General features: G+C 42.3%; 1 protein-coding gene and 1 long non-coding RNA gene across 3 annotated transcripts in view; one reads left to right on the plus strand and one right to left on the minus strand.

Annotated features, from left to right (window-relative positions):
• Positions 1–379: 379 nt before the first annotated feature.
• On the minus strand, positions 380–9,973 carry LOC103014497 (uncharacterized). The gene is made up of 3 exons (XR_451118.2): positions 9,892–9,973; positions 6,426–6,557; positions 380–856 (listed from the first exon to the last, which is right to left on the minus strand). It is a non-coding gene; the product is annotated as an uncharacterized LOC103014497 (long non-coding RNA).
• DPY19L1 (dpy-19 like C-mannosyltransferase 1) overlaps positions 9,286–26,725 on the plus strand; it is a 97,463-nt gene continuing 80,023 nt past the window's right edge. For both annotated transcript variants that reach the window (XM_057549975.1, XM_057549976.1), the window contains exons 1-3: positions 9,286–9,727; positions 25,299–25,323; positions 25,955–26,042. In XM_057549975.1, the coding sequence (XP_057405958.1) occupies positions 9,430–9,727; positions 25,299–25,323; positions 25,955–26,042 (411 nt within the window). In that variant the 5' untranslated portion in view covers positions 9,286–9,429. The remainder of the gene's footprint in view (positions 9,728–25,298; positions 25,324–25,954; positions 26,043–26,725) is intronic.

Raw genomic sequence — 26,725 nt, forward strand, 5'->3', positions numbered from 1 at the left:
TCCACTAACCCAACAAATAGGCCATTTGGGGCAGGTCAGAAAAGATTGGGATAAGCTCTTTTTCTTTGTGCCCCTCTTCTCTCATTAACTCAGGGCCAATGGCAACTGGATCTTGATTCCTCCTGAGGCTGCACAGAATCCGTACCACATAGCCTCCCAAAGCTTCCAGCAACCAGGCATGGTTTGCACTGCCCCTCAAGCAAGGTGCCAGGGAGAGCGCACTATCTCACTGCACTTTGCACTTCAGCTCTTGTAAGAGAAACCGTGACTCCAGACACAGTGTTCGTTGTCTGGATGCAAAATCAGGTGCTGGAACCCATGTCAGTTTTCTCTGAAGAGCTAAAGATTCCTTACCTGTTACTTCTCCCTAACCCATAGCCTGGGACAAAATGGACACTGTAGCCACATGCAGCTACGCGGCAAGCAAAAGTAAGATGTTCCTTCACTCCAGCATTGCTGAGCATTGTGGGCTTCGGGTCATCTTGAGATGGCAATGAATTGTCTCCAGCTATTTTCTTTTTTTTTTTTAATTTTATTTATTTATTTATTATTATTATTATTAATTTTTGGCTGTGTTGGGTCTTTGTTTCTGCGCAAGGGCTTCCTCTAGTTGTGGCAAGTGGGGGCCACTCTTCATCGCGGTGCGCGGGCCTCTCACTATTGTGGCCTCTCCTGTTGCGGAGCGCAGGCTCCAGATGCGCAGGCTCAGTAGTTGTGGCTCACGGGCCCAGTTGCTCCGTGGCACGTGGGATCTTCCCAGACCAGGGCTCGAACCCGTGTCCCCTGCATTGGCAGGAGGATTCTCAACCACTGCGCCACCAGGGAAGCCCTCCAGCTATTTTCTTAATGTCAGTTTCTGAAAACAAACCAGGATTAGCGGCACGAGGTGAGTTGAATTAATAGCTGCTTGGGAAGTAAAACAACTAAATCTCTTAGTTTTTAAATATATCTGCAAAATTAATCCAAAATAATTATAGTTTAGAAATGTATAGTGAATACCTTTGAAGGCTAGACTTACATCCAGTTTATAGTCCTTACATTTCAAATGGTGAATCTCTGCTTATAACTAATAAATGAGATCAAGTACACCTAATCATAAATATCTTTCAAAGAGTTAGTTTAACATTTTAGCTGGTCTCATATTTGTCCTGTCATGCTCTCACTATTCTCTTATAGGCCTTTTACACTCCATTGTCCTGGTTATAGGAGCAGACTCTCAGGCCCTGGGCTTTGTCCCCTGTCCATCTTCCTGCTATCATCTCAGTCATCCCCACCACCCTCATGCCACAAGTTTACATCCTCAGAGCATGTCTACTTGCTATTTTTTCATATCCTATTTATAACCCATCAATCTTTTGATCACTAGAGTTCACTGTTTTCAAATAGAAAATTTTGTCCTTCCATAAAGCTCTAAATCTCAATTCATTTAATCTAACTAACCTTGTTTTCTACCATTTAATTAATTCATTTAATCATACATTCAGTCATTTACCTACAAAGAGAATGGGCACCTGCAGAGTGTCAGGCCTTGAGACGCCACAGGGCGTTGGCAGAGGGGACTGTGGTATGCTACCCAGATTTCCCCTTCAGGTTTGAAGCCAGGGGTGTAGGTGGCTGAGGGCGCACCGCTGAGTCCCTTTGGGGACTAGCTTTCCGTTGTACACATCATGTGGAGCTGCCTGCCCAGGTTTCGCTCACTCTTGCAAGCAGCCACCAGTAACCAGCTGGTGTGGTGTCAAAGACTTGGGATCCTTGCCACAATTTAGGATGACTGTGAAGGGCCATCCTAACTCCAGGTCTCCCTATTGGATTGGCTGAGGCTTCTGCTACAATTGCATTGCAGTTCAATTTCTCTTTGCCCAATTCCACTTTCTTCACTCCCTTACAGGCTTTGTTCTTGAAAGTGCCCCCTCCCAAAACCACTTGCATGCAAATTTTCATCTTAGAGTCTTCTCGGGGAACCTGACCTAATACAGAGCTTTCCCTCAAGAAAATTACAGTCTAACAGAGAAGTCAGACAAATAAACAGGCAAATCGACAGTGTGGTAAGTGATATGACAGGGGATTGTCTAGGTTACTAGTTGTATGGTTCAGGGGGAGGGGGGAGGAAAGTTCCTGCAGGAGCTGATTTCTAAGTGAGGTGTTAAGGATGAGCCAGTCATCCAGGAGAGCTGCCAGGGGCTGGGCAGGACAGAAGTATGACAGTTTAAGAGAATGGCATGTGTAGAGGTCCAGGGGGATGGAGGACACAGAGTGTTGGGGAATGGTGAGAGATAAGGCTGGAGAAGGAAAAAGTAGGGAGAGGGTATGACATAGCACAGTTCATGAAGGCCTAGTGAGTCATGTTTAGGAATTTGGAAGTGCTGAATGATTTTTTAAAAAGAAGTGACATCAGATTTGCATGTTAGAAATGGTTCTCTGGAATAACGATGGGCAGCAAGAGAAGATGCAAAACAACCAGGTAGGAGACAGTGCTGAAACTCATGGTAAAATGATGGTGGACCACGGCAGTGAGGATGGAAAGAAAGGAATTTGAGAGACAATTATGGGATAGAATCAGTAGGATTCTGTGATTGATTGGATGTTGGAAGTAGGAGAGAAGACATAAAGATGACTCCCTGGATATGGGAACAGGGAAAATCGTGGTGTCATTCACTGAGATTAGGAGACTGGAAACAAAGCAGATTTGGATTTGGGGGTTTGAAGTGCCAAAAAGACATCCCAGTATGAGCATCGAATGGGCAGTTGGAGATACGGATTTGAGGCTCAGTGAGGAAATCTGGGCTGGAGACACATGTTTGGAAATCTCCAGCAAAAAGGCAGTAATGAGATTGCCCAGGGAATGTGTATGGAGTCAAAGGAGGAAAGGCTCAGTTTTAAACCCTAGGAGACATCAATATTTAGTGAACAAGAGGGACCTTCAAGGGAGACTGAAAAGGAACAAAGAGACACAAAACCCAAGAACATGTGTGTCAGAGAAACCAAAGGAAGGGAGTAGTCAGATGCCAAGATAAAGACTCGTGTGTCCTGTGAATTTAGCAACGTGGAGGTCATTAGTGATCTCAATGAGAGCAGTTTTGTGGTATGTTAGATACAATGCCAGACATCCATGAACTTGACTGACTGGGAAATGAGGAAGCAGAGATGACGGGTATAAGGAACTCTACCAGGAATATCTATGAATGAAGCAAGGAGAGGGAGAGGGCTGTTGTTTTGGGGAGATGTTAGTTTGGGAGATAGTTCTAATTAAGATGGGAGTCACTTGGGCAAGCTTAAGGCTGTTGGAAGGCAACCCAAACAGTAGAGAGATGACCCAGCAGTTAGTTGGTAGAGTGAGGCACCAAGATGGTGGGATGGAGTAAACCAGCGCTTGGAGAAGAGGTTGGTTGCATATGGAAGAGGGGCTCCTTCTTGTGATGGGAAGGAAGGAGGGTCTTGGGTAAATTTGTGGGTATATGGGAGGACAGGGAGGCAAGTCCTGATGGTGTCCAGTTTCTCCGTGGAGTAGGAGGAAAGGCCTTGTCCGCTGGGAGTATGGGAGTTGGTGAGACAGGTGTGGCAGGTTTGCAAGACTAGCTGTCATGGCCAGCTCAGGCTGCTCTAACAGAATACCATAGACTAGGCGGCCTATAAAAAACAGACGTTTATTTCTCAGTTCTGGAGGCTGGGAAGTCCAAGATCAAGGTGCTGGGAAATTCAGTGTCTGGGGAGGGCCTCATTCCCCATTCAGAGATGGCCCTCTTTTTGCTGTGTCCTCACATGGTGGAAGCAGGAGAAGGAGTGCTAAGTCTCTTTCATGGGCACTAATCCCATTCCTCAGGGTTCTGCCTTCATGTTCTAATCACATCGCAAAGGCCTCATCTTCAAACACCATCACACTGGGGATTTGGTTTTGACACATGAATCTGGGGAGGAGGGAATTCAGTCCATAGCATTAGCGAACATTTGCTGTATCTGCTCTGGAGAATGGGACCAGGGGAATGAAGGAAGATTTCAGGGCAGCACTCAGGTCCAGTTGCCAGTGGAATCTAAGAATTCATATGAGTTCCTGCCTTCCAAGCTGTGGGATTTCTCCAGAACTCTTCAGTAGCACAGGCATAGATCCAAAGTTGGACAGTGGGATTTTGCCAGGTGAGTGAGATGGAAGGACCATGCAGGGAATGCGGGGGGAGAACCTGACAGAGAGAGTTGCAGTGATGGGCTGGGCCCTGGCACTTGAGATGGAATAACAAGGAGACTTAGAGGCACTGGAGGTGGGTTGCTTGGATTTTAAATGCAGGAGCAAAGCCAGATTGAGGTGATGACAAGAAGCAGGATGGGGCCATTGGAGTGGGGCAATGACATGGAGTAGGAATGCAGGTCACCAGAGAGGAGGATATCAAGGAGCTGAGAGGTTCAGTGTTAGGTGCTCAAGTCATTTGCAGCAATAGTAGGAAGTGAGAGGACTGGGGACCAGGGCTACAGTAAATGGTGGGGGAGTGTTACCAGGTAGTCTGTAGAGGATAGCAATGATTGAAGGGTAGAGATGACAAGGGCTTCAGAGGAGCTTTCCAGAGGCAGAAAGGAGCTACAGGGAAAGAAGGGGGTGGAGATATGAGGGAATGAACCTGTTACAGGAGAAAGGGCCTCTGAAAAGAGCCAAGAGGTACAGACCACTGAGATGAGCTGAGTGTATTAGGGATGGATTGTTGGCCTCAGGGAGCACAAGGTAAGGTTGGGTTGAGGAAACAGCTTAGTGGGGAGAGGATAAATTGTGTGATACATCCAGGTGCTTACCCTGGAGAATGGGCTCGGAGGACTGACCATTCAATGTCCAAATGAATCAGTCCCCCACCTTATCTGCATCTGGCGGTAGGTGAGGGGGAGGCTCAGGCTATGAGTCAGCAAAGGCCCGCTGGATGCAAGCAAGTCCCTGTTCACATTAGAGGCTAACAGTGGGATTCACTGGCTCCCAGTGTTCCTAAGGCCGTGTGTGTGTGTGTGTGTGTGCGCGCACACGTGTGGGTGCGTGCATGTGCGTGTGTGCGTGTGTGTGTGGGGGGCGGGGGTGCTCAGCCTCATTTGGCACGGAGTCTGCTCAGGTGTAGATAGATTTGGGGGCTCTGAGACCCAGGCACTCTAAGCATTTCATGCTCCAATCTCTTTAATCCTTTTATTTATTCCTCAAACTTACATCAGTTGTTTCTTCCCTTCCTCATTCCCAAAAGCATTTAAGATGTTCCTGTTAGCACTTACTATGGGCCAGGCACACAAGGGTTTCGGATATATGTTGTTCCCTCTCTATAACGTGTTTTCCAAGTTTCCTTCTGTTCAAACAAGATCTATCGTTCCAACAAGGCCTAGACAAGTTTCATCGCCTCCCTGAAAACTCCTCAGTCATATCAGATGCGGTCTCTTCCCTTTGGAACTCTTTCTGTACTTGTGCTCTGAATCACACATTTCCCTACACAATCATATTTTCTCCTAGCTTACCCTGACTCTCCATTGAAACTGTAAGACCTTTGGGGATAAGGACTTTATGTGAATTTTTAATGTCTCTGAAATCCACTAAGACACCAAGGACATAGTAAGCCCTCAGTAACAGGAACTGCATTTTAGGGATACAAGCCCCTCTGTAATGGAGTGTTTCTTGACAGTGCACTAGAACTAGGACTAATAATGAACTTTCTGAGTTTCTCAGGAACAGCCATTGGAGCATGAACAGTTTAAATTACAAGGTCAGCTACCAGAAAGACAGAAGATAAAATCTGAAAAGCAATAAAGTAGCAATTTACATTTGTTCTCACCCAAGACTAAAGAAATACATTCATTATAACACAGTGACAAGCTAATGTTGGGGCTTTGTGGAAAGTTGAATGTTATAGGGATATACTTTGTTGCACCCATTTTAGGTTTCTGTGAAGTGTGCCTGGATTATGCAGGTTCCTCTCTTGATATGAGCAACTGCTGAGGGACACAACTGTCAGAATCTAGAACTTGACCCCCAGACACTTCTGCAATAAACAGATCAAGTGACCTACTTCAAGGAAATGAGAAACAGATGCCACAGTCAAGATCCTCCTTTTGCTGTCACTCTGTGGGTAGGAGAGCGAGTGGGAGGAAAAGGCGGAAATTTGGAAGTTTTAATTAGGGCCTTGAAAATGCAAATGTAAAGAAATAAGGAAATTGGTTCCCGGCAGTCTTCCCTTGACCAAATTTTGCTTTTCATTGTCCATTTAACAACGTTTCCCTGGTCCCTATACTTTAATGTTGCTAGGCTTTATTTTGGGGCATTTACTTGTCTTTATTATTTTATTCGCATCTCCTCCTTTAAATTTCCTATTTCTCCATCCCCAAAGCTTTTACAAAATTATTTTTTTAATTAAAAATTTTTATTTCAAATGCCCAAGATGTAGCTTTTAGTGAGAAAAGGATTGGGCTTGTACCTCGGTGACCAGACCAGGGATACTTCATGAGTGGTTGCTCTGTAGGGTTTCTATCCTCGGAATTTGTCTGCTTTGATCCAGTATTTCTATAGTGTCACATAAGGAAGTACCTTTCTGGTACATCTGGAACTCCTGAAAAAAAGGCATTAAAGGTGGCCAGTAATTGTAATACTTTAATCTGTATTCATTATAATCTTGAATTAATTCTTAGGATCATCTACACACATTTTTTTTTTTTAAAGCAGCTTTCAGTCCTCCCTCCCCCCCCTTCTCTCTCTCTCTTTAGCGTCCACCACTATGTGGCAGCCCTTAGCCTAAAGATATGAATATGAATAAACTGCATTCCCTGCTCTTGTGGGTCTCGAGGTATAAAGACAAAATGAAATCTGGCACATAACTTTCATGACTATTCCATTTTGTGCTCTACCACTCTCCCTGTGTGAAACATCCTCCTTTCTTGGGGGGAGGGGAGAAAGTAAGAGGAGTTGCCTCTATTTTATCCAAGCTTAATGACCCATGAATTGGTCATCCTTTGTAAAGCACGTGTGGGAAGCAGGAAACTTGAAGGGGAGGAGCAACTGCTCAGACAGCTGAGAAACTTGAAGCCCAGAGCGTGTGGGACTGGTCTAAACATCACACAGCTGTCCTTGCCCCTCAGCACTCTATTCCTCTGCATCTTCACATCCATTCTGGAGTGTCAGCTTCAGGCTTCGGGAGGACAGAAGACTTGCCACCCTCCGTATACAGCATCCACCGCTTTGAACATTTATCGAGCAATTATTTTGATGGAAGTAATTGTTAGATACCTTACATATACTGTCTTATTTAATTTTTACAAATCTGTGGGGTAGATGTTTTTATTACGCTTATTTTAGGGATGAGGAGACCGAGCCTCAAAAAGGTCTGGTAACTTGGCCAAGGTCATACGGTTGGTACACGTCAGAGCAAAGACTGGAATATGGGCCTACTGTCACCATGTGTTTTGACCAATATGCTAGACTGCCCCCGCTTGGTCGCCAAGAAGAGAAGGGACTCCTCAGCACTGGTGGAACTGATCAAAACCCACTGGGTGTGGCTTAAACAATAGGTGTTCCTCTTTCAATACAGTTCAACAAATTTTCACAGTCAGGCTCTGGGCTAGGCTCTGTGGGACAATATGAAGTTGAGAAGGAAAGCTTCTTTGTCTTCTAGAAATTCGAGACCATGGGAGAGGAGGGCTAGAACTAAGTAACTTTCAACTGCACTACAGAACACAGCATATTTAATCTTCATCTGACTATGTTATCTCCTGCATTCATTCACTCAATCACTCATTTATTCTTTCAACAAGTGTTTTCTCTGGCAAAATGGTACCAGTTGAATCGAAGAGGGAAACACACTGGATCCATCTGACACATAATTTCAGAATACAAGCATTCTGTAATATCGCTTCAATAATTTTAAAAAACCAGTGTCTAAAAATAGTTGTTCTCTGTTCTGATGAAAGACAGGTGAAAATTCAAATTCACAAAATATAGAGTATGAGGGATTATTAATTAGCATGGCAAATTTTTTTCCCTTTACAAAATAATTAATTGCCCTTAAAAAGGCATAACAGTGAATGGATGCCGATATTAATGAACTTCCTTAAATAACGAAATCACTGGACAAAGAAACTTAAGGGCAAGGATCCACAGCCTCGTGAAGCACCTGGAATTACAATGGAGATAATCAGAACGATGTGGCTTGATGTACAAAATTGGGAATTAAGGACAACTTTTTGGAACAAGCCCACTGAACACCGCAAGGGAAGGAACTTAGTTATCCACGAGGCTGTAGGGTTTTGTGCAAAGAATGCAAGGGTTGGGGGGGGGGGGGAGAAGGGTAACTGGGATCTGCCTGGTTTTCCCAGTCTTCCTGGGCTTCCTTCAGTCATGCCTTCCGCTTGCTACGTGGAAGAAAATGCGTTTTCGACTAAGGTTTTGTATTTTAACAGCAAATAAAGTTTTTCTGCTTTCTTTCAAGCCACAAGGTTACAGCCTTTAAAACTAACAGAACATACGATAATTTTTTCTTCTCGGTCCATTCAATTTTATCACCCTCAAACTGGGCTCCTACACTGGTTTTCAGTTTTAATGTCAGGCACACACTTGTGTCTCGACCCTTAACAGCTCCCCTTGAGATACTCTGCTGCCATTTTAAATCGGGTTGCCCCGCTCGTCCTATCAGTGAATGCGGGAGCTGCACTCGGCAGCGCTCTAAACTGCGAGGCCACACATTGTGGAGTAACCTGACCCAGTGGCTCTACTTTGTTCTGCTCTTATTCCAGCTGCAAGGGCCACGGAGGCTCCAGAGCGCACGCACAGCGCCCCCCCGTGGTCATTCCCGAGCGGCTCCTCCCCGGTCCGGCCGCCCCCGCGACGAGCTGCTTAGGCCACGCGGGCTTTCCAGGGGTCCACTTGCAGCCTTAATCGGGTCCGAAACTTCGACCAGCGGCCCCCGCCCGAGAGGGCCCTTTCTTCTTCCCGGCCGCTCCCAAAGGGAGGGACAGCCGCTCCCGGGAGGCGATCCGTGCCCTCGCCCTGGCCGAGCCCTGCGCGGGTCCCAAGTAGGGCCGGGGTCGCCGGGCTGCCCCAGCTCGGCCCCCGCCCTCGCCGGAGGTCCGCGCGTGCGCGCTGGCTGTCCGGGAGCGCGCGTCCGGCGCGGAGGGGCGGGGGGAGCGGGACAGCGGCCGCTCACAGGGTGTCCCCGCCCCCGCCCCCCGGCGTTCCGTGGTCGCCGTGACAACCGGAGCAGCGGCAGCGGCGGCGGGCGCGCGAGTCCGGCGCCGCCTCCCGGCCGCACCGCCAGGCAGGCAGCCGCCGCCCGGCCTTGCAGCTTTCCCCGCCTCCCCGCCGGCGGGGAGGGACCGGCCCGCCCTCCGCCCGCCCGCCGGAGAGTGAGCGGCGCCGGGGCCGCCCCGCCAGCCCGCCGTTCCCCGGCCGCCGTCCGGGCGCGCGCAGCGAGCGGGCGCGACTATGCCAAGATGGTCCTGCAGGCGCGGAACAAGCACCGGGAGGCGGCCCCCAAGCCGCCCCAGCCACCCCGCGCCTCGCAGTCGCCGCTGAGGGGGGCGCCAGATGTCGGCGCCGGGGAGCCCGGGCCCGAGCGCGCGCCCTCGTCCCCTCGGCGCAAGGGCGCCGCGGGCAGGAAGGGGCCCCGCGCCGAGCCCGCCACGCCGCTCGCCGGGGGCGGCCTCGGGGGGCGCTTGGCGGCCGGGCTGCGCGGGGCGCTGGGCCTGCGGCTCTCGGGGCGCGGCCGGACCTGGACCACGCTCCTGCTAGGTGAGCAGCCCAGCGCGCGGGCGCCGCCGGGACGCGGAACTTTGAGGCGCGGGCGCCCCTCTCCCCTACCCCTCCGCTCTCCTCCGGCTTCCGCGCCGCCGAGCCCCGCCGGTCGGTCCCTGCCAGTTCGCAGCCCTCTCCGACTTTTCCTGGGACATCCTTACCTCTTCCTTCCCTCTCCCTCTCCTAGGCTCAGTCTTCGTCGCTCCCTTCCTACTTGCTCTCTGTCTTTGCTTTAAAAAAAAAAAAAAAAAAAAAAATGGCCCCGAGATCAACAGCTGCCCGGCCTGGCCGCGAATTGGCAGGTCTGCGCTAACGAGATTGGACGCTGCTGATTGGCGCGGGCCGGCAGCCTTCCAGTTATCTCGCCTCCTGTCCGGGAGAATGGTTTGCTTTGGGTTGGAAGCGATTCCGCTGAACTCAAAGCAAAGAGCACGTCCCCTGTTCTAGAAAGTTGCTAAACTTAAAATTAAATTTTGGCGTGCTGTTTTTCTTCTTGGCTGCAGACACCGCCTATGGGACTTTATTTGTGATTCCCTTCCGCACGTCACCTTCCCGGTTGTGTTGTGTTTTGGGCGCCCAAGGTGGGACCCTGCTGACCTGGGAAAGATTGGTATGGAGGGCTCCCCCTCATCCGCTGCCTTGACCTAACGGATGATATGTAACGTGCTGAAAATATAAGGTTGAAACATTTACATGTTGTGGACCGACTTCAGGTGTCCTTTGTTTTCTGATAAAGCAAGTTATAGCAGTTTGGATAATAGGCCTCATTTTTCTAAGTCAGCAAGTAAAATGCCGTAACACTGCCTTTCCTATATAATGTCATTAATGGGATTTGGCTACTGAATTATTTAACTCTTGGTCCTTTCAAATTCCTTTAGTGACCCCAAAGAATTTGGAGTTCAGTATAGACCAGGGAATAAAATACAACAAATCAGCTTCCCCTGAGATCACAGCCACTCAATCATAAAAAGCCAGTCATCACAGTGTGTGTGCGCCTAAACACACACACATTTTAATGGGCTCAGAAATGTTGATATTGCTTTTGGGGTACTTTTTTTTCTCTTGTAGATTCAAGCCTAGCGAAATTCAGTATTTTCAGTACGTTTCTCCTTTTTTTCAGTAACGAGCTTGAAAAACCTTGCCAGTGTGCAGGTTAGTTAAATTCACCTTGGGGAGGCAGCATGGTACAGTGGATGAGACAGAGGCTTCTGATCCAGTTCACTGTGTTTAAGTTTGGTTTAAGTTTCAAGTTATTTCCTTTGCGAGCCTTGCCTTCTCTGTGACATGGGATTATCACCTGCCCTACACTCCAGGGCACATCCTGAGGAGCAGAACAAAAAGGGGTGGGTACTATATGGCTAGACACTTTGTATCTAAAACATTTAACAAATTTTAGTTGCTATTAAACTAAAAGCACGAGCATAATATTGATTTGATATCTGCTGACAGAATGAAGTTGCATTTTTCTTGAATAGACAGCTACTATAAACATGAACCACTTTGTAGCAAAATATGGAACGGCATCACTCCTTCAGGGAGGTTACAGTAACAAATCATAGAATAATATCTATTGCCATTTTCTTATGTACATATTTTCTTTGCTTGTAATTTCATTTTCTTTGAATCTTATATTGGATGGCTTATATTTGGATCTAGTAATGGCTCATACCTAAGTTTTGTATTAATGTAACAGTGTGACACTTTACTTGACTCATCCCTTTGGGTATTGGAAAGAGGTACGGTGAAGGTGCTGTCCCACATTTTTGGATGTACTCTGGACACTGGCCATCAGATGGATGGAGGTTGGATGACCAGACCAAGGTCTAGAGACTTTCTGTCCTTGCTAACCATTTACGTGAGGACACGGGGCAGCTTGAAAGATGATTCTGGAGAATAACCAGACCTGGAATGTTTGGTTCTTTCTCTGGATCTGTACTCTCAGAACCTGTAAAGAGGAGCAGAGTTTAGACATTTTTGAAAGCTGCCTCATGTTCACTCTTCTTCCCTCCCAGAATGAGTGAGAACTGAGCTGACATGGTATGGTTTTTTAGTACAGGGTTTTGCTATGACAAAAATTGCTTCATTTGTGTTTTGGAAGAAATTTTACAACTTGAGCCTCCCTGATAGAAGCACACCTTTTAAAGAGAGGCTGACTGGGGGTCCCTAGTCTCTCATCTCCTCCACGTGTGTGAAGCACTGATGGGGAACTCACCACCTACCAGGATGGCCCTTTCCACTGTTGGGCAGTCTTAAGCCCTGTTAAAAAATCCATTTTAATAAACATGTTTTTCTTTTTTTTAGACATTATTTACCATTTAATGGTAACAGTCATAAAGAAGGTCTTTGAAATGTTTATTTTTAGATGTTTCAACCCAGTAGCTCCCTATATCAGCCAGGGGAGGCAGTGGTGTAGTAAGAAGAACCATGACACAGTGTTTTCCTAACTTTTTTGACCACAACCCGCAGAAAGCAACACAATTTACGTTAAGCTGCTCACACTTCTGAAAATCCAACCCTGTATATTTATGCATGTGTCTCTGTGTCTGTCAAACTGCTTATGTCAGTGTCCTGGCAGGAAACAGATTTAACAAGTGGCCTATTTTCAAAAGTGTGAGCAGGTTTAAGGAACCCACAAAGGACACTGAAGCACCCAGGGATTGTCACCAGTGGGAAGGTGCTACCACCTCTGGGCCTGAAGGGGAAAGGGAGCTTCCTCCGGAGCTGAACCCAAGGAGAGCTGTGGAGTGGGGGCAGGATCACCCAAGAAGAGTGACCCCAGACACTCTGCCCACCCTCTGATCTCCCACTGGTGCCTCTCACTGGCTGACCAACGGGAAATCCTTAGGCAAGGGGCCCAGCTGAATCATTCTGTAGGGTCAGCCTCCTGGGGCTGGGAACAAGGCAGAGAAGGGAGGAGAATGGATTTGAAAAGGGAAATGGAGACTAAGAGCAGTATGTGCATACATTTAAAATAAAAAGGTCATGCACTGTACTCACCCTATAATACACAGTGCATTTTGGTTTTCTGTTCTGTCCTTTTTTTTTTTAATGCTGTCTAATAAACCATTAAGCTGATATCACGATCTAGCATTATGACCCACAGTTTGAAAACACTGCCTTAGAGGAACTGTTTTCTGATTCTGTACCTGTTTCAAACTCATTGGTGCCTAAGCAAAGCATTTAGCTTCTCTGCGCCTCAGTTTGTACACATGTAAAAATGGGAGACCTGGACTAGACTAGTGGTTCTCAACCTTAGCTGTATACTAGTGTCACCTGGAAACTTCAAAAAATCCCGAAAGCTAAGCCACATGTCAGACCAATTAAATGAGAATCTGGGGTGGGGTGAGGTGGAGGGAAGCATTAGTAGCTTTAAAGTCTGATGTTCTGCTTCCCTTTAGGAGCAGACTGTTTAGCATTACAGAGCTGACATTCCTACTTGACAGCAATCCCCTGGAACTAAGTGTATCTACCCCTCCCCTCTTTTAAATGGGGACACAGACAGCCCAGTTTGCCATAGTTTCTCCTAATCTCTATTGTTTTCGCAAAACAGGCTGTGAGTTGCCATTTATCATCTGATATGTCTGTTACTTTAATTGGAATAGCATTCACGGAGGTGGTGAAGACTAGGGGTGTGGTGAGGGGACAGATTTAAGGGAGAAGATCAAGAATTCTATCTTGGACATGTTACCTTTGAGACATTCGTGAGATGTCCAAGTAGAAATGTCAAGTAGGCAGTGGGACATAAGAGAAGAGATCTGAGTGGGAACATAAAACAGGGAGTCATCAGCAAATGGGTGGTATTAAATTCATGGGAATTGATGATAGTATCTTCTCCTGATATGGGGTTTACTCTGTGCCAGGCATAGTTCTAAGTATTTTAGATTAACTGACTTATCTCAAATTCATTTAACTATTAAGTCAGTCCTCACCATGACACTGTGATTGTCATACCCATTTTACCAGATTGGGGACCTGAGGCACACAGATGTTAAGTAACTTGCCCAAGGTCACCCCTAGAATGTGGAATGGTCAGGACTTGAACCCAGGCAATGTGTCTCCAGAGTTCATGCTCTTAACTGCTATGCTTATATTTCATCTTCTCTAGGGTGAGTATAGCAAGAAGGGAAATGAAGCCCCAGGGTCCAGTTCAGAGAAACCTCAGCATTTAGTGCTCAGTAAGCATTAGCTTTCTTGTTTCTTCCTTCTTCAGGGGAAATAAGGAAGAGAGGGATCATAACCAGAGATTAGGGAATAGAGGTGGAAAAAGAGCACATTGGGGTTGGCTTAATGGGCAAGAAAAGCTGAGGAACCGAGAGGCACGGGGGCCACTGGCCATCTTGTGGGATGGCTTTCAAACAGACACTTATAGACACACCTGAGCACCAGCCCTGAGAGTGTGTTAATACATAGATGTTGGGCCGATACAGTTCCCCGAAAGCCAGTGAGTTGGATGGGTATTTGGGCTTTTAGAGAGTTTCCTCTGTTTAAGACCAGTTTTTTCTTTCTAAAGTATACTTCTGGTTAACTTTAAAGAATGTTTATAATCACTTAAATATATGTTATTATTAAAATATACAATTAGGAGGGTTCTGAATATGTGATATTCATGAGAGCTCAAATAAATAACAAATGTGATAAGTTTAATTTGTGTAAATATAAGGATATATTACCAACTTGTGATTGATTTTTGACCCATAATATGGCATCAATACTGAAAGCAGATAAAATTTTATTATCTACATGTGTGTATTTTGATGTTGCTAAAATTTGCACTGTAGCTATTTTTGTAAGCTTTACACACTTTGTGTGTAAGATTAGGCTATATTATAATGTCTCTTAAAAAAGCTTATGTTAATGAGATATTTACATTATCATAGAGACTACAAGCCTGTGTGCTTGCTTCCAAATGGGGTAGCATAGGCTTTATAATTTATGTTTAGTCTTAAATTCTTGTTTTGCTAGTTCATCTTTTACCATCAGATTATACTTTGCCCAAACCATTGGAACATTATTCTTCCAGGGAAGAGTCTGCTAGTTTTCTTTAGTTACCATTCTGATGATTACTAGTCATAAAAGTTAGTAAAAATTTCACCTCTTTCTAGGTCAAAACCTTTACATTACTGTTTAATCCCATAAAAAGCAGTCCTGTTTCATAGGAAAGATCAGTTCTCCATGGGTGATCTTTCATAATTCAAGAATCATTGAGTACGATTAAGTTTAAAAAGTGGAAGAATTAATTTTTAGAGTACATAAATCTACAACTATTGTAACTTTTATTTTTGTTTTAATACTAATTTTCATTTTCTCAGCATTATTACTGTCTCCCCCCCCCCCCCCGCCCCCGAATGCATTTAAGAGCTCATATATCTTCATGTTTTCCTGGCATATTTCCTCATATTTGACTTCCTTTCCAAAGTAACCAGTTATCAAGTGTGTTTTCAGTACTTTCACTACATGTAATTGATTCTTGGATGGCATTTTGTATTTTAATCATAGCAGCAAATGTGAACATAACAGCATAGTCACCAAAATCAGTCACAGAAGTTCTGAGTGATTCATTGTAGTGACCAAGGATGGAGGTGATTTTATCTTCTAGTTCACAGTAGCACCAACTATATCTTAAAACACAGTTTATAAATCACTTGGCCAATAACTTTTGAAAACTTGCCATCTTGACAGATGTTTAATTTGAGAATATTGTTATAATTGAGAAGAGTGAGGCTTTATTCGTATGTTCACGTCAACTCAAATTTGCCTAATATACTACTGCTCTGCATTGCATTTTCCTATTACTTCCTAACAGTAACCACTGCTTTTTGTAGTGCAGCCTTTCAGTGCTGCAAATGTCACACCTCAGAATACTTTCCCCACGTTTTAATACTAATCATAAAGTACTTACATAACTAGCAGAGAGCTACTGTTCTCTACTCCGTTTAAAAGTTTTTTAAGAATAAGACCTGATTCCTCACTCTTCTCATCTTTGATCTTCATGGAAGTTTCCTGGGAATCTAGAACTTAAAAGTTAACTCCTGGAATTTTATATGTGGGGAAACTAAAGTGGGCCAGGCGAATGGTCTGACATCTCTAGTGAGTTCACTGGGTGAAGTTTGGGATTAAAGTTAAGGTATCTTGGCTTGTTAAGCACATCTGTCAAATCGTAGGTTTCAGATCTACAATCTAAGGCAACTGTCACAGATGCTTTAATGGGAAGATGATCTCATGTGTTCCAAGACCTGATAACTTTTTTAGCAAGAGCACTACTTTGGTGGCTTATGCTCATTTGGGGAATTGCTCTGATTGTTAAATCCTTATGGTCAACCTGTCAGTCTCCATTTTGTCTTTGCATAACTTTTTTTTGGAAACTACTAAATTCTGAATTGTTTTTGATTGTGTTAGTTGGTTGTTTGGCATTGTTATAAAAAAAAAAGAAAAACAGAATAAAATAGTAAAAAACAGTATCACAGTTTTCTTAATCATTTAAAGGCTAAGCAAAACATTGTGCTACCCAAGGGCAGTTTCCAATTTGGGGAGAATGCATAACCTTGAGAATCCATAACCATAGCCTTAAAACTTTAAATGGTTTATTGATTAATGAACTTGTTAAAATCTCTTGCTTAATAATATGCTGGGCCTGGGTGTATATTGTGTATATATGGGTCTTTTTTTTTTTTCCCCTCTAGTGAAGAGATGCAGCTTCTACCTTTTTTTCCATTAGATTTATTAAAGCTTTACAGTTTCACTATGATTGCTCAGGGACATTTAATGAGCCAGCGTATTATTTCAGGTGTATATTTTATCTAGCTACTTGTTCTTTAAAAACTGAAATGGCATTTTTTTTCAGTAAGGAGAAAGTTACTTAATGAAATTGGTAATGTAGGTTACTGTTTGATTTAGAAATATTTGTGTCCATATTATGTGAGGATACGATTTTAAAAGGAAGTTAGAATTTATTGCTTTAAAAACCCATATGTTGGGTAATTGTATTAAGTATTGCCTACTTTAATATATGTATATACATAAATATTTTAAATGTGAAAATTTTCTTTGTATACTTCTTTCTTTAGAGGCCTAATTTTATACTGTTTGGGGGTGGTGATATACATTTTCCAGGTTCTGTTTTCATAATTTCACTTCAAAATAAACCTTTGTCCTTGATTTTTAAATTATTTCTAAGAAGTTTCCTCCTTTATGTCAGTGTACCCTTTTGGTTAAATGTGCTTATTAACATTTTTTAATGCTTAAGCTTCCAGTCAGAAGGGCACCAGAGGCATAGAACCCAGGCAATCCGCGAGGCCTTGGTTTATCCCAATCGTGTGACCTTGGGCCTCATGGGAAGATAAGAGCCATTTTTGCCGCTAAAGGGTTCCTGGATCTTTTTGCTTAATATGTGAAAGTGCTCTGTGAACTGCAACTGATAAACAGTTGTTAGACTTACTCATTATAATTGAGAATTTCTTATTTTTTCCCTAACTGTTGTAAGGTGTTATTTTGCTCAATGCCAAATATATGGAGGAGATTCACATTAACTAAGGTCAGCGTTACAAGCATTATTACCTAGACCACTGTGAGTTCTACCTAGGAGCTATATAGTTTCTTCCAATCGTGACGGAATTTTAAAGTAGTCCTACTTCTCACTTTGAGACTTAATATCTCTATTAATAAATTGAGTGCATTCCTTTTTTCCCTATTGAAAAAACAACAGAGTCAAACCTGCCAAGGCTTTTAGTTTGGGGAGCAGAAAGATCTAAAAGGAAAACAGAAAATAACCATGGAGGCCCCTTGGACAGTGTGAAGTCCTAAGTATTAGTAGTAGTAGTTGTAGCTCTACAAGGTCATTACACGTTACATGCTAGGAATAGAGATAACCAAGTGAAAACCCCTCATTTCACATTTGGTGAAAATGAGACTGAAGCTAAATAAGTCATATAAAATCTAAGGAATATTTCTTCTTGAGAATGACTTTCTTACCATGGAAGGTAAAAAAGAATTTGATTCTTAATTTTAATTCTTTCCCTTTCTTAATCTTTATTTTTAGCTGTCAGGATTTTGACACTTTTTCCTTCAGAATATCTTCTGAATTTATATTTGCCTTTTCATAATAAAAATTGTTAAAAATGTGGATTTCCAAGCCCCAAGTGAGATCTGTTGAATCAGGAACTCTTGAGAGTGGGGGCCCAGGAATGCAGTCTTAACACGCCCCCCTCCCCCAGATCAGTGTTCTCATCCCTGGCTGCATGTGAGAATCATCCCCAGTGCTAGATCTAGCAATGTTCAAAGTTCCCTGGTGATTCCAGTGTGCTGTCAGTGTTGAGACATTGCCCTTAAAAGTGTTTATAAATCACCTGAGGGCTCAGAGGATTTGGGATGGGACCCGAGCGTCTGAATTTCTAATAAGCTCCCAGGTGACCCAATTATTGCCGGAAAACATGTGCAATACAAAGCAGCCAATTCTTACATTAAATTTTGTGAACAGCTATGGAGATTTTGCTCCAGTCATTTCTGCACCAGTGATAACCTTGACTGTATATCAGAATCGCTCAGGTATTTAAAAAAAAATCCCTGGAGTTTCAGATTTAGGAGTCCTGGATTAATACTCAAACGTCTCTAGTTTTATTTAGTGCCACGGACAATTCTAATGCAATCCCACGGTTTAGATCACCTTGCCTCTATATTGCTGCTTTATGATGTTCTCTCTGAAAGTTGCTCTGTCTCTTGTTTTTTTTTAAAAAATTATTTATTTATTTATTTATTTATTTATTTTTGGCTGTGTTGGGTCTTCGTTTCTGTGCGAGGGCTTTCTCTAGTTGTGGCAAGTGGGGGTCACTCTTTTTTTTTAATTTTAATTTTTTAATTAATTAATTAATTTATTTTTGGCTGTGTTGGGTCTTAGTTTCTGTGCAACGGCTTTCTCTAGTTGCGGCAAGCGCGGGCCTCTCACTATCGCGGCCTCTCTTGTTGCGGAGCACAGGCTCCAGTCGCGCAGGCTCAGTAGTTGTGGCTCACGGGCCTAGGTGCTCCGCGGCATGTGGGATCCTCCCAGACCAGGGCTCGAACCCGTGTTCCCTGCATTGGCAGGCAGATTCTCAACCACTGCGCCACCAGGGAAGCCCTGCTCTGTCTCTTTATTGACTAGCTCAGTGCTTCTGAACCTTTTTTATATCATGGCACACATAGAAAATGATACCGTTTGTGTGACATGAGCAAATGGTCTCTTCAAAGCGCAGGGTTACTGGCCCAGAGGGGACTCCGGTGGCTACCGTTCTTGATACCACTGGTTGAGTGGCTCTGCCAAACTCCCCTCCTGGTGTTCCTAGAGCTCTGAGAGCCTGACACACTATATATATAGTGAGTGAGCCTTCAGTTAATGTCTCATTATTGTCAATATCATGTGTATTCTGTATCACCAGTATTAGTGATGGGAATTCTTTTGTGATGTTGGATCAGAGGCCACATACAGCCTTATTGTAACTGTCTTCTTTTCTGGCTACGCACCATAAATCCTCAGCTAAATTGTAATCATGTCCTGTAATCCATCCCCCTTCCCCCCCACCCCACCCCCCCAATCCCATTTTAATAAACCCTGTGCTGAGAGGGCCACTATTGATCTGCCTTCTCAGATTTCTTACAGTTCATAGACTTTGGGCTATTTGCTTGGGTGCCTAATGTGTTCTCTCATTATTTTATGCACCTAAATCTTCTCTCTCAAAGATTTTAGCTTTAAGGGCCCAGATGCTGGCTACTATTGCTTTAATGTCCTCAGTTTCTAGGAAAATGTGTTGTGCATCTAGGAGGCATTTAGGTACTTGTTGGCTTTAAAGCCCTTGATAACACACAATCTAGGTGTAGAAAGAAGGAAGGGGCCAAGCCTGAGGTATACACGACCGTTTTCTCTTTCCCAAACTGGGTCCTAAAGAATGTCTTTTTACTTATTAGTTTACTACACAGAAACTGGACTTTGATTTTTTTCTAGGTACTATAGGCTAGAAACATGATTTCTTGTAATATATTAATTTTGTTATATCTGTTTTACCTTCACATAATGGGAACCCTTTGAGCAGTTTGGAATGCTTAGATATTGTCTTTAGGTGTTCAGGTTTTAACTTAATTGAGTATATTCTCTAATTTCTCTCACATGGTGATAGTCATTTAACAGTTCAACCCAGTGAGGTGCCAGGCACAATGCTAGAAGATGTAGATATTAAGATGAATTAAACACAAGCTGAGGCTCAAGGCTTCGCATCCTAGCATAGGGGACTGTTTAGGTGCTCTAATAAAAGTGTAATAGCTATGTTGGCAGGACAAGCTTCACAAAATGCCACAATTGAATTCCTTTGACTTTGAAGGATGAATTAGTAGTTTTCAGGCAGGAGCAAAGGCATAGCATCATTAAAACACTTGGTAGGGACTTCCCTGGTGGTGCAGTGGTTAAGAATCTACCTGCCAATGCAGGGGACGCGGGTTCGATCCCTGGTCCGGGAAGATCCCACATGCCGCAGAGCAACCCAGGCTGTACGCCACAGCTACTGAGCCCACGTGCCACAAGGACTGAAGCCCGCGCGTCTAGAGCCCGTGTTCTGCAACAAGAGAAGCCCACACACCTCAACGAAGAGTAGCCCCCGCTCACCGCAACCAGAGAAAGCCCACATGCATAGCAATGAAGACCCAACGCAGCCAAAAACAAAATGAAACAAAACAAAAAAACACTTGTCATTTTAGGGGATCATTGCCCAGAAGACTCAATGCAGCCAAAAAGAAAACTAAACAAAACAAAAAACACTTGTCATTTTAGGGGATCATTGCCCAGTGCAGCCAAGCATGAAGGGTGTGTGGTGGGATTAACTGGAAAAAGGCCAGAATGTGGACTCCATGGTGTGAGCCATGGAAAGTCATGGGACTTTTTAGACGGGGAAGAGATGCTTAAGTCTGTACATTTAGAAACTGACTTCATTCTCCAGGATGGATTGTTGGTGTGGAATAGGGAGACTATTTACTGGTGACTTCAACTTCTGGGAAGAAACTTTTAAACTCTGAATGGACCCTTGAGAACAATTGTTAGTAATATTAGGAAGAGTTTGAGTGTGGAACTTGTCAAGATTGATTTGAAAACCTTGTCCAGTGGATTTAAGAAGAGTTCTTAACTTCTTTTTATATCATTTTGTCACTTGAGCATTAGGGAGGCCAAAACTGTGCAGAATGCTTTAAGTATGGATTAACCTCAATTTAGGAATAAGATGTATTTTTAAATTTTGCAAGTCATTTTGGACTTACAATATATTTCTCTATATAAATATTGTTATGAGATGAGGTCATCAAATGCCTACAGATGGGAAGGGAGGCAGCTCTGTCACTGTGGAAAGAAACTGAGGCTTGGAATTAGAACTTCTGGGTCCAGGTTCTTGCTTTTGGGGAAATAACCTCTCAGAGGCCCAGTTTTTCATTTGTAAAATGGGAATAAATACAGGATTGTTGTGAGACTCAAATAAGAGGGCTTGTGAAGGTATTCTGTGAATTAAGTCAAGTACTAGTTATCAAGTACATGCGTAAGGGATTAAATGTAGGGTAGATGGGAAACTGTAGTCCTGGCTGCGGTTGCAGGAGGGTGGCTGGCAGGTTACCAGAGAGGGGCAAGGGGAGAAGCAGCCCACCCTGGCTTCACAGTTCCTGCTCTCCTGCCTTGAGGAGGAGGAAGAGAGAAAGGACAGTGGGTCTCCAACTTCAGCGTGTAGAAGACTCAGCTGAGGAATCTTAGGAAAGCAGATCGCGGGGCTCGACTTCCCAGCGATCCTAACTGGATGGGTGGGAGGGTCTGTGGAGGAGACCAGGACTTCTGAGTCACCTGCTGGGGCGAGGCAACCTGGGGGAAGGTAGGAGGCTGGGAGAGTTGGTGAGAGAGGTCTGGGGGATCTGGTGCTGGTTGGAGAGGGGATGGGATCTAGGAGCCCTTGAGGACTGAGCAGAACAGCGTGGAAGGACCCCTCCTCCATTTCTTTCCCCGTTCCTCCTGCCCTCTTTACTGCTGCAAAGCTCTGCGGGCCAGGCAAGGTCGAGGCGGGGAAGCAGGGGGCGTCCCCTTCCCACTTTCCGAGCTGTGGCTGCAAGGAGGGGTGTCAGAGGGAGCAGAGCTGGGGCAGGACCTCGGGAATTCCACTGCGCTGGGGTTCCAGACTGAGAATGGGAGGCTTAGGCAGCGGGCTGCGCGTAGGCAAGGGGTCTAATTTGCACTAATCACTGGGACTCTATTTTTGGAAAAAAACAAAACAGAACTATTATATGCACACGAGTGTGTGTGTGTGTAGCTATCCATCAATCAAAGTATATTCAACTTTGGTTTATTATGTGGACATGGTTTAGGATTATTTAATTTCCCACCTTAATTATATGCATTAATTCAGCAAACATTTGAGTCTGGCTATGTGCTCAGCTTCTTGCTAAGTACTACTGTAGTAAAATCCAGTGAAACGTTGTTTGTACCCTCAGGGAGTTACATTCTATTTTGTTTAAACAAGATTCTAATAACAGGAGAAGAATAATTTTCAGTGAAGCAGCAGCTCAAATCGCATAAGGCTGAAAATTGATATAATGTGACATATAATCTTGTACAAAATTTCTTTAATCAGAAAGTGGAAGGATGGGGGCCAATTTAGTTTCAGAGTATTGGTAATTTGTGTGCTTCTAGCAAAACGTAAGAGCCTTTCAGAATTCTCAGCCACAGAATTGCAATCTTTTGAATTAGGTTACAAAGCAAACCTTCTTTCCTTGAACACCTTTTTCTTATAGAATAGTTTTGGATTTTTTGAAAGTTTTCTTTATCTTCTGATTTTTTTAAAAAATGCTGTATTTACCTCAGTACCTTAGAATGACAAGAATAGCATTATGTGTTAAACTGGAAAAATTGGTTATCAATTTTGTGACACTCCCAAAAGACTGTACACAGGATTGATAATCACTGGAATACATTTAGAGAAACTCATTTATAATCTTTTCTGTAGGCAAGAAGGCAAGAAAAGCTCTTTAGGGATACTTGAGGAAGTTTTTGTCATTTTATGTCTTTATGCTTAAATTATGCTCACAAGGTAGTATCTGCTTTACTTGCTGGGGCTTTCATTTTCAAATGACATATACATATAATTTATCTCAATTTTGAGTAAATTAAAGTATAGCTCTACACTTTTATAAAAAAAATTAATAGCTTCTATAAAACATACTCTCTTTATCCACAGATGAATTGTAACTTTTTTCTTTTATCTTTAAAATAAAAAAAGAAAGAGGGAAGGGGAATAAGATACTTAGGGTAAGGAGGCTCTGGCCTTTGTGTCAGCCCCTCCCTCCTCCACAAGAGGCCACACAGTACAGGGATCTTAGGTCAGAATTCCTGCTTCCAACCTCCCTTTCTCTATTTATCCACTTTGTTTCTTGGGCAAGTTCCTAAAGTTCTCTGGGAATCAACTTATTATCTGTATACCAGGGAAGTTTGGTACCTAACACATCGGATGGTTGCGAGGATTTATTGAGTTAGTTCAAGTAAAGCACTTAAAAATACCTGGCAGGTAATAAGAATTCAAATGTTAGCTGCTTTATTACTATTATTATTATTACTATTATTAAATTGAAATGAACAAAGGACTTCAAAACATTGGGCAGATTATGAATCGACCCTGGAAACTATGAAAGAGGGTCATTCAAATGCCAAGAAATCCAAGAATTGTCTAGTGCTGCACGGATTGAATTAAAGGAAGGCACCAAAAGGCACTTTGTATCTTCCATCCTTCTGAGAAGTTGTAGTATTTGAGGAAGTGGAGAGATGATGATCTTGAGAAATCCTATGTATCGCTGCAGAAATGTGAAGGTCAAAGGCTAATTTAAAGGCATAATGTGAAATGCATTTCTGTTAAAGTCAGCAGAATACTGGATGCCCTCTTTTACCAGAATTAGTATTATTCTAGAAGTTTATTATTATTGTCAGATGGGAAGAAGAAACTAATAGTAAAATTATAAAACATGAGCAAAGTTATCTTTTTAAAATATTATTTAAAATGGAGAATTGAAGATGATAAACCAAAAAAAAAAAAAAAGAATTAATAGTTTAGTAAATGAACCCAAAAGAAATACATTACAAAATAAATACACTTCAAAAATAAACACATTAACAATATCCAGTAAAGTATAATGAAAACAAAATTTCATGGTTATTAGCAGGAACAAAAAGATGTTAAACTCCCAGGAAAGACTTAATAAGAAATATGAGTTAACTATGTATTATGTATTAGCTCTACTGATAGGATTTTTGTCGACGGCAGTTGAAAAGAGAGTTGAATAATTGAAGTTATATGTCATGTTTATGGATACTAACATATACATATATATTATAAATATGTAGATTCTTCCCATATTAATTTATGAATGAAATCAAAATTATAATCTCTAAGGGATTACCAAAGTATAAGTGTGACAAGTCTTCGGTATGATAAGGTGGTATTTACATTCTATGACATAAGAATGATTTATTCAGCAACATGATAGTTAGATCATTGAGAAAATAAAGCCCAGATTTTATTATGGCGGTGTGAAGTCTTTAAAGGTAAAAACAAAAAAGGGAATGGATAGTAGATTTGTCAATAAGAAAAAAAAAAATCAAAATTTCAAAAGGTCAAAGTACCATGTACAAATAAATGTCAAATGACAGACCTAGTTAAATATTTGTAGTTTCAATGATCTGGAAAGAGTAAGGCTTTTTCTTTTGTAACCATTAGTATCTTCTAGGTAAAATGCATTTTTTAATTTTTAAAAATATAAATACTTGTTTAAAAATAAGACAATAAGATCTGAGCTGTTTGTCTTTGATTTCTAAGAGTACTTGATAGTTCATTTCCGTAGTAGTTATTTAATCAGAAGCCTGCAATACGGTGACTCTTGTGATACAAGGAAACTGAATGGTATTTTCTGGATTCATTTTAATGTGTTCTTTGTACTTGTACAGAAAGCAAACTATTGATTCTCATATGAAACTGGTTTTATTACTAGCTTGTGTTCTCTCTCTTTTCTATTTTCCTTCCCCCCCTCCATCTCTTTCTTCCTTCTTGTTTCATTTTAAATTTGTTTAAAAAATAGTAAAATGTATTATAAAAATTCAGATATTGCAGCATATATCGAAAGTGGTAGTTCCCTCTTTTTATCCATCCCCAGTCCTGTTCCCTGAGGTCACCATATTTCTTTATTCCGTTGCCTCTCACCATTGGTTCTATTCGCTTTGCAGTTGAGTTTGTGGAACTTTCCATCCAAGGGTTTCTTGTATAGTTGTTGGCAAATAATAGCTCCTCATTTATTTTGTTGAATGAGTGTGTGAATGAAAATTGTAGATATATGCTTAATTCTTTTATAATTCAGTCTACTGATATTTTAAGCAGAGCCCTGGGACTTCTTTTGAAGAATCCCTATTCTTTGCCCAGTCCCAAAAGTTCAAGGTTTACAGTTCCCAAACTTTACCATGCTTATCTTTGTAATGCTTTTCGGTAGGGTGAAAACATTTTTTAATGCTAAAATAATAATTTACGTTTCTTTTTTCTTGCAGCTGCCTTTGCAGCAGTGTTGCACTGGTAAGATTGTTTTTCTCCTATGGTATATTTTATGTAGATGTTTATAGCCTACCAAACTATTTCTCATATATATATGAATAACTTGAGTTTAAGGATGAATGTATATTATTACATGCAGCAAACTAGTCTGAAAATGTAGTTTAATTGGTAAATCAGAGCCAGAATAATGCAATTTTTTAATAAAAAAGAGATCTATTATTAAAGAGGTTATATTTGAGACTCTCCTTCCCTTAACGTTAATATAGTGTTCATGTTGAGAGGAAGATTCATTCTTTTAATTTTCTGGATAGAAAGAAATATGAATTTCATAAATCAGACATTTCTGAAATGGTAACCCAATGACATTTATAGTTTAATCTATAATTTTATTTTACTTGGTTTAAAACGTCATTATTCTGGTTCATTCTAATTTTAAAATCTACTTTGAATTAGATTTTAAAATTCTTATAGAGAGAAAGTTTAGTAGAAATGTAAGATATACTGAGTGGAGAAACAAATATGCATATCATTGTGTTTGAGTTTTATCACAAAATGAGTTGCAAATTTTTTTTTTTTGCTTTTAGAGTTTCTTTTAAAATTATACTTAATATAAGTTTCAACACTGTTGCTTTGTTACTCTTTTGTTTTACAGGAGCCATATAACACACCTCTTTGAAAATGATCGTCATTTTTCTCACCTCTCAACATTGGAAAGGGAGATGGCTTTTCGCACTGAAATGGTTAGTTTTCATGTAATATTTTATTATAGTAGTTTAGTAATCTAAACATTTTAAGCTTTTCATCCTGGAAATTTTCAAAGATGTTCCAAAGTAGGAAGAGTAGACAACTTCCCCTACCCATTCTCCCAGGTTCAACAACTGAGGACACATACCCATTTTTCTGTCATCTACATCTTCACACACCCATCTCTTTTTAAAGGAAACCTCGGATATCATTTCATCTGTAAATATTTTTCATATGTGTCTCAAAAGAAAGGACTTTTTTTTGTTAACCACAGTATCATCGTCACACTTGAAAATAATGAACGGCAATTACTTAATATCATCAGAGATCAACCAGTGTTTAAATGACCTGGGGGAATGGGCATTTAATAACCATAATTCCTCTGGAAAGAAGGACTTTCCCATGATACTTATTTGGTTTGTTTCTCTGAGGTACACTTCACAGGAAAGACAGGAAAATGCTTGATTCTTTCTTTTTATTACAACTTTTCAGAAAAATGAGTTGGTTCCCTAGCATCTTCTAGTGGTGACCAATGGAGTTCTGTTGGTACTGCTTTTGGAGTACCATTATGGCCTGATAGATTTTAACATATTTTTTAAACTTACCTGTCTTTAGCTGGTGAGAGCCCTTGCAGTTCTCTCTGTCTCCTTGACATGACCTCACTAGTGTTCTGTAGCTT

Source organism: Balaenoptera acutorostrata, chromosome 7, assembly GCF_949987535.1.
Source record: "Balaenoptera acutorostrata chromosome 7, mBalAcu1.1, whole genome shotgun sequence".
Lineage (NCBI taxonomy): Eukaryota > Metazoa > Chordata > Mammalia > Artiodactyla > Balaenopteridae > Balaenoptera > Balaenoptera acutorostrata.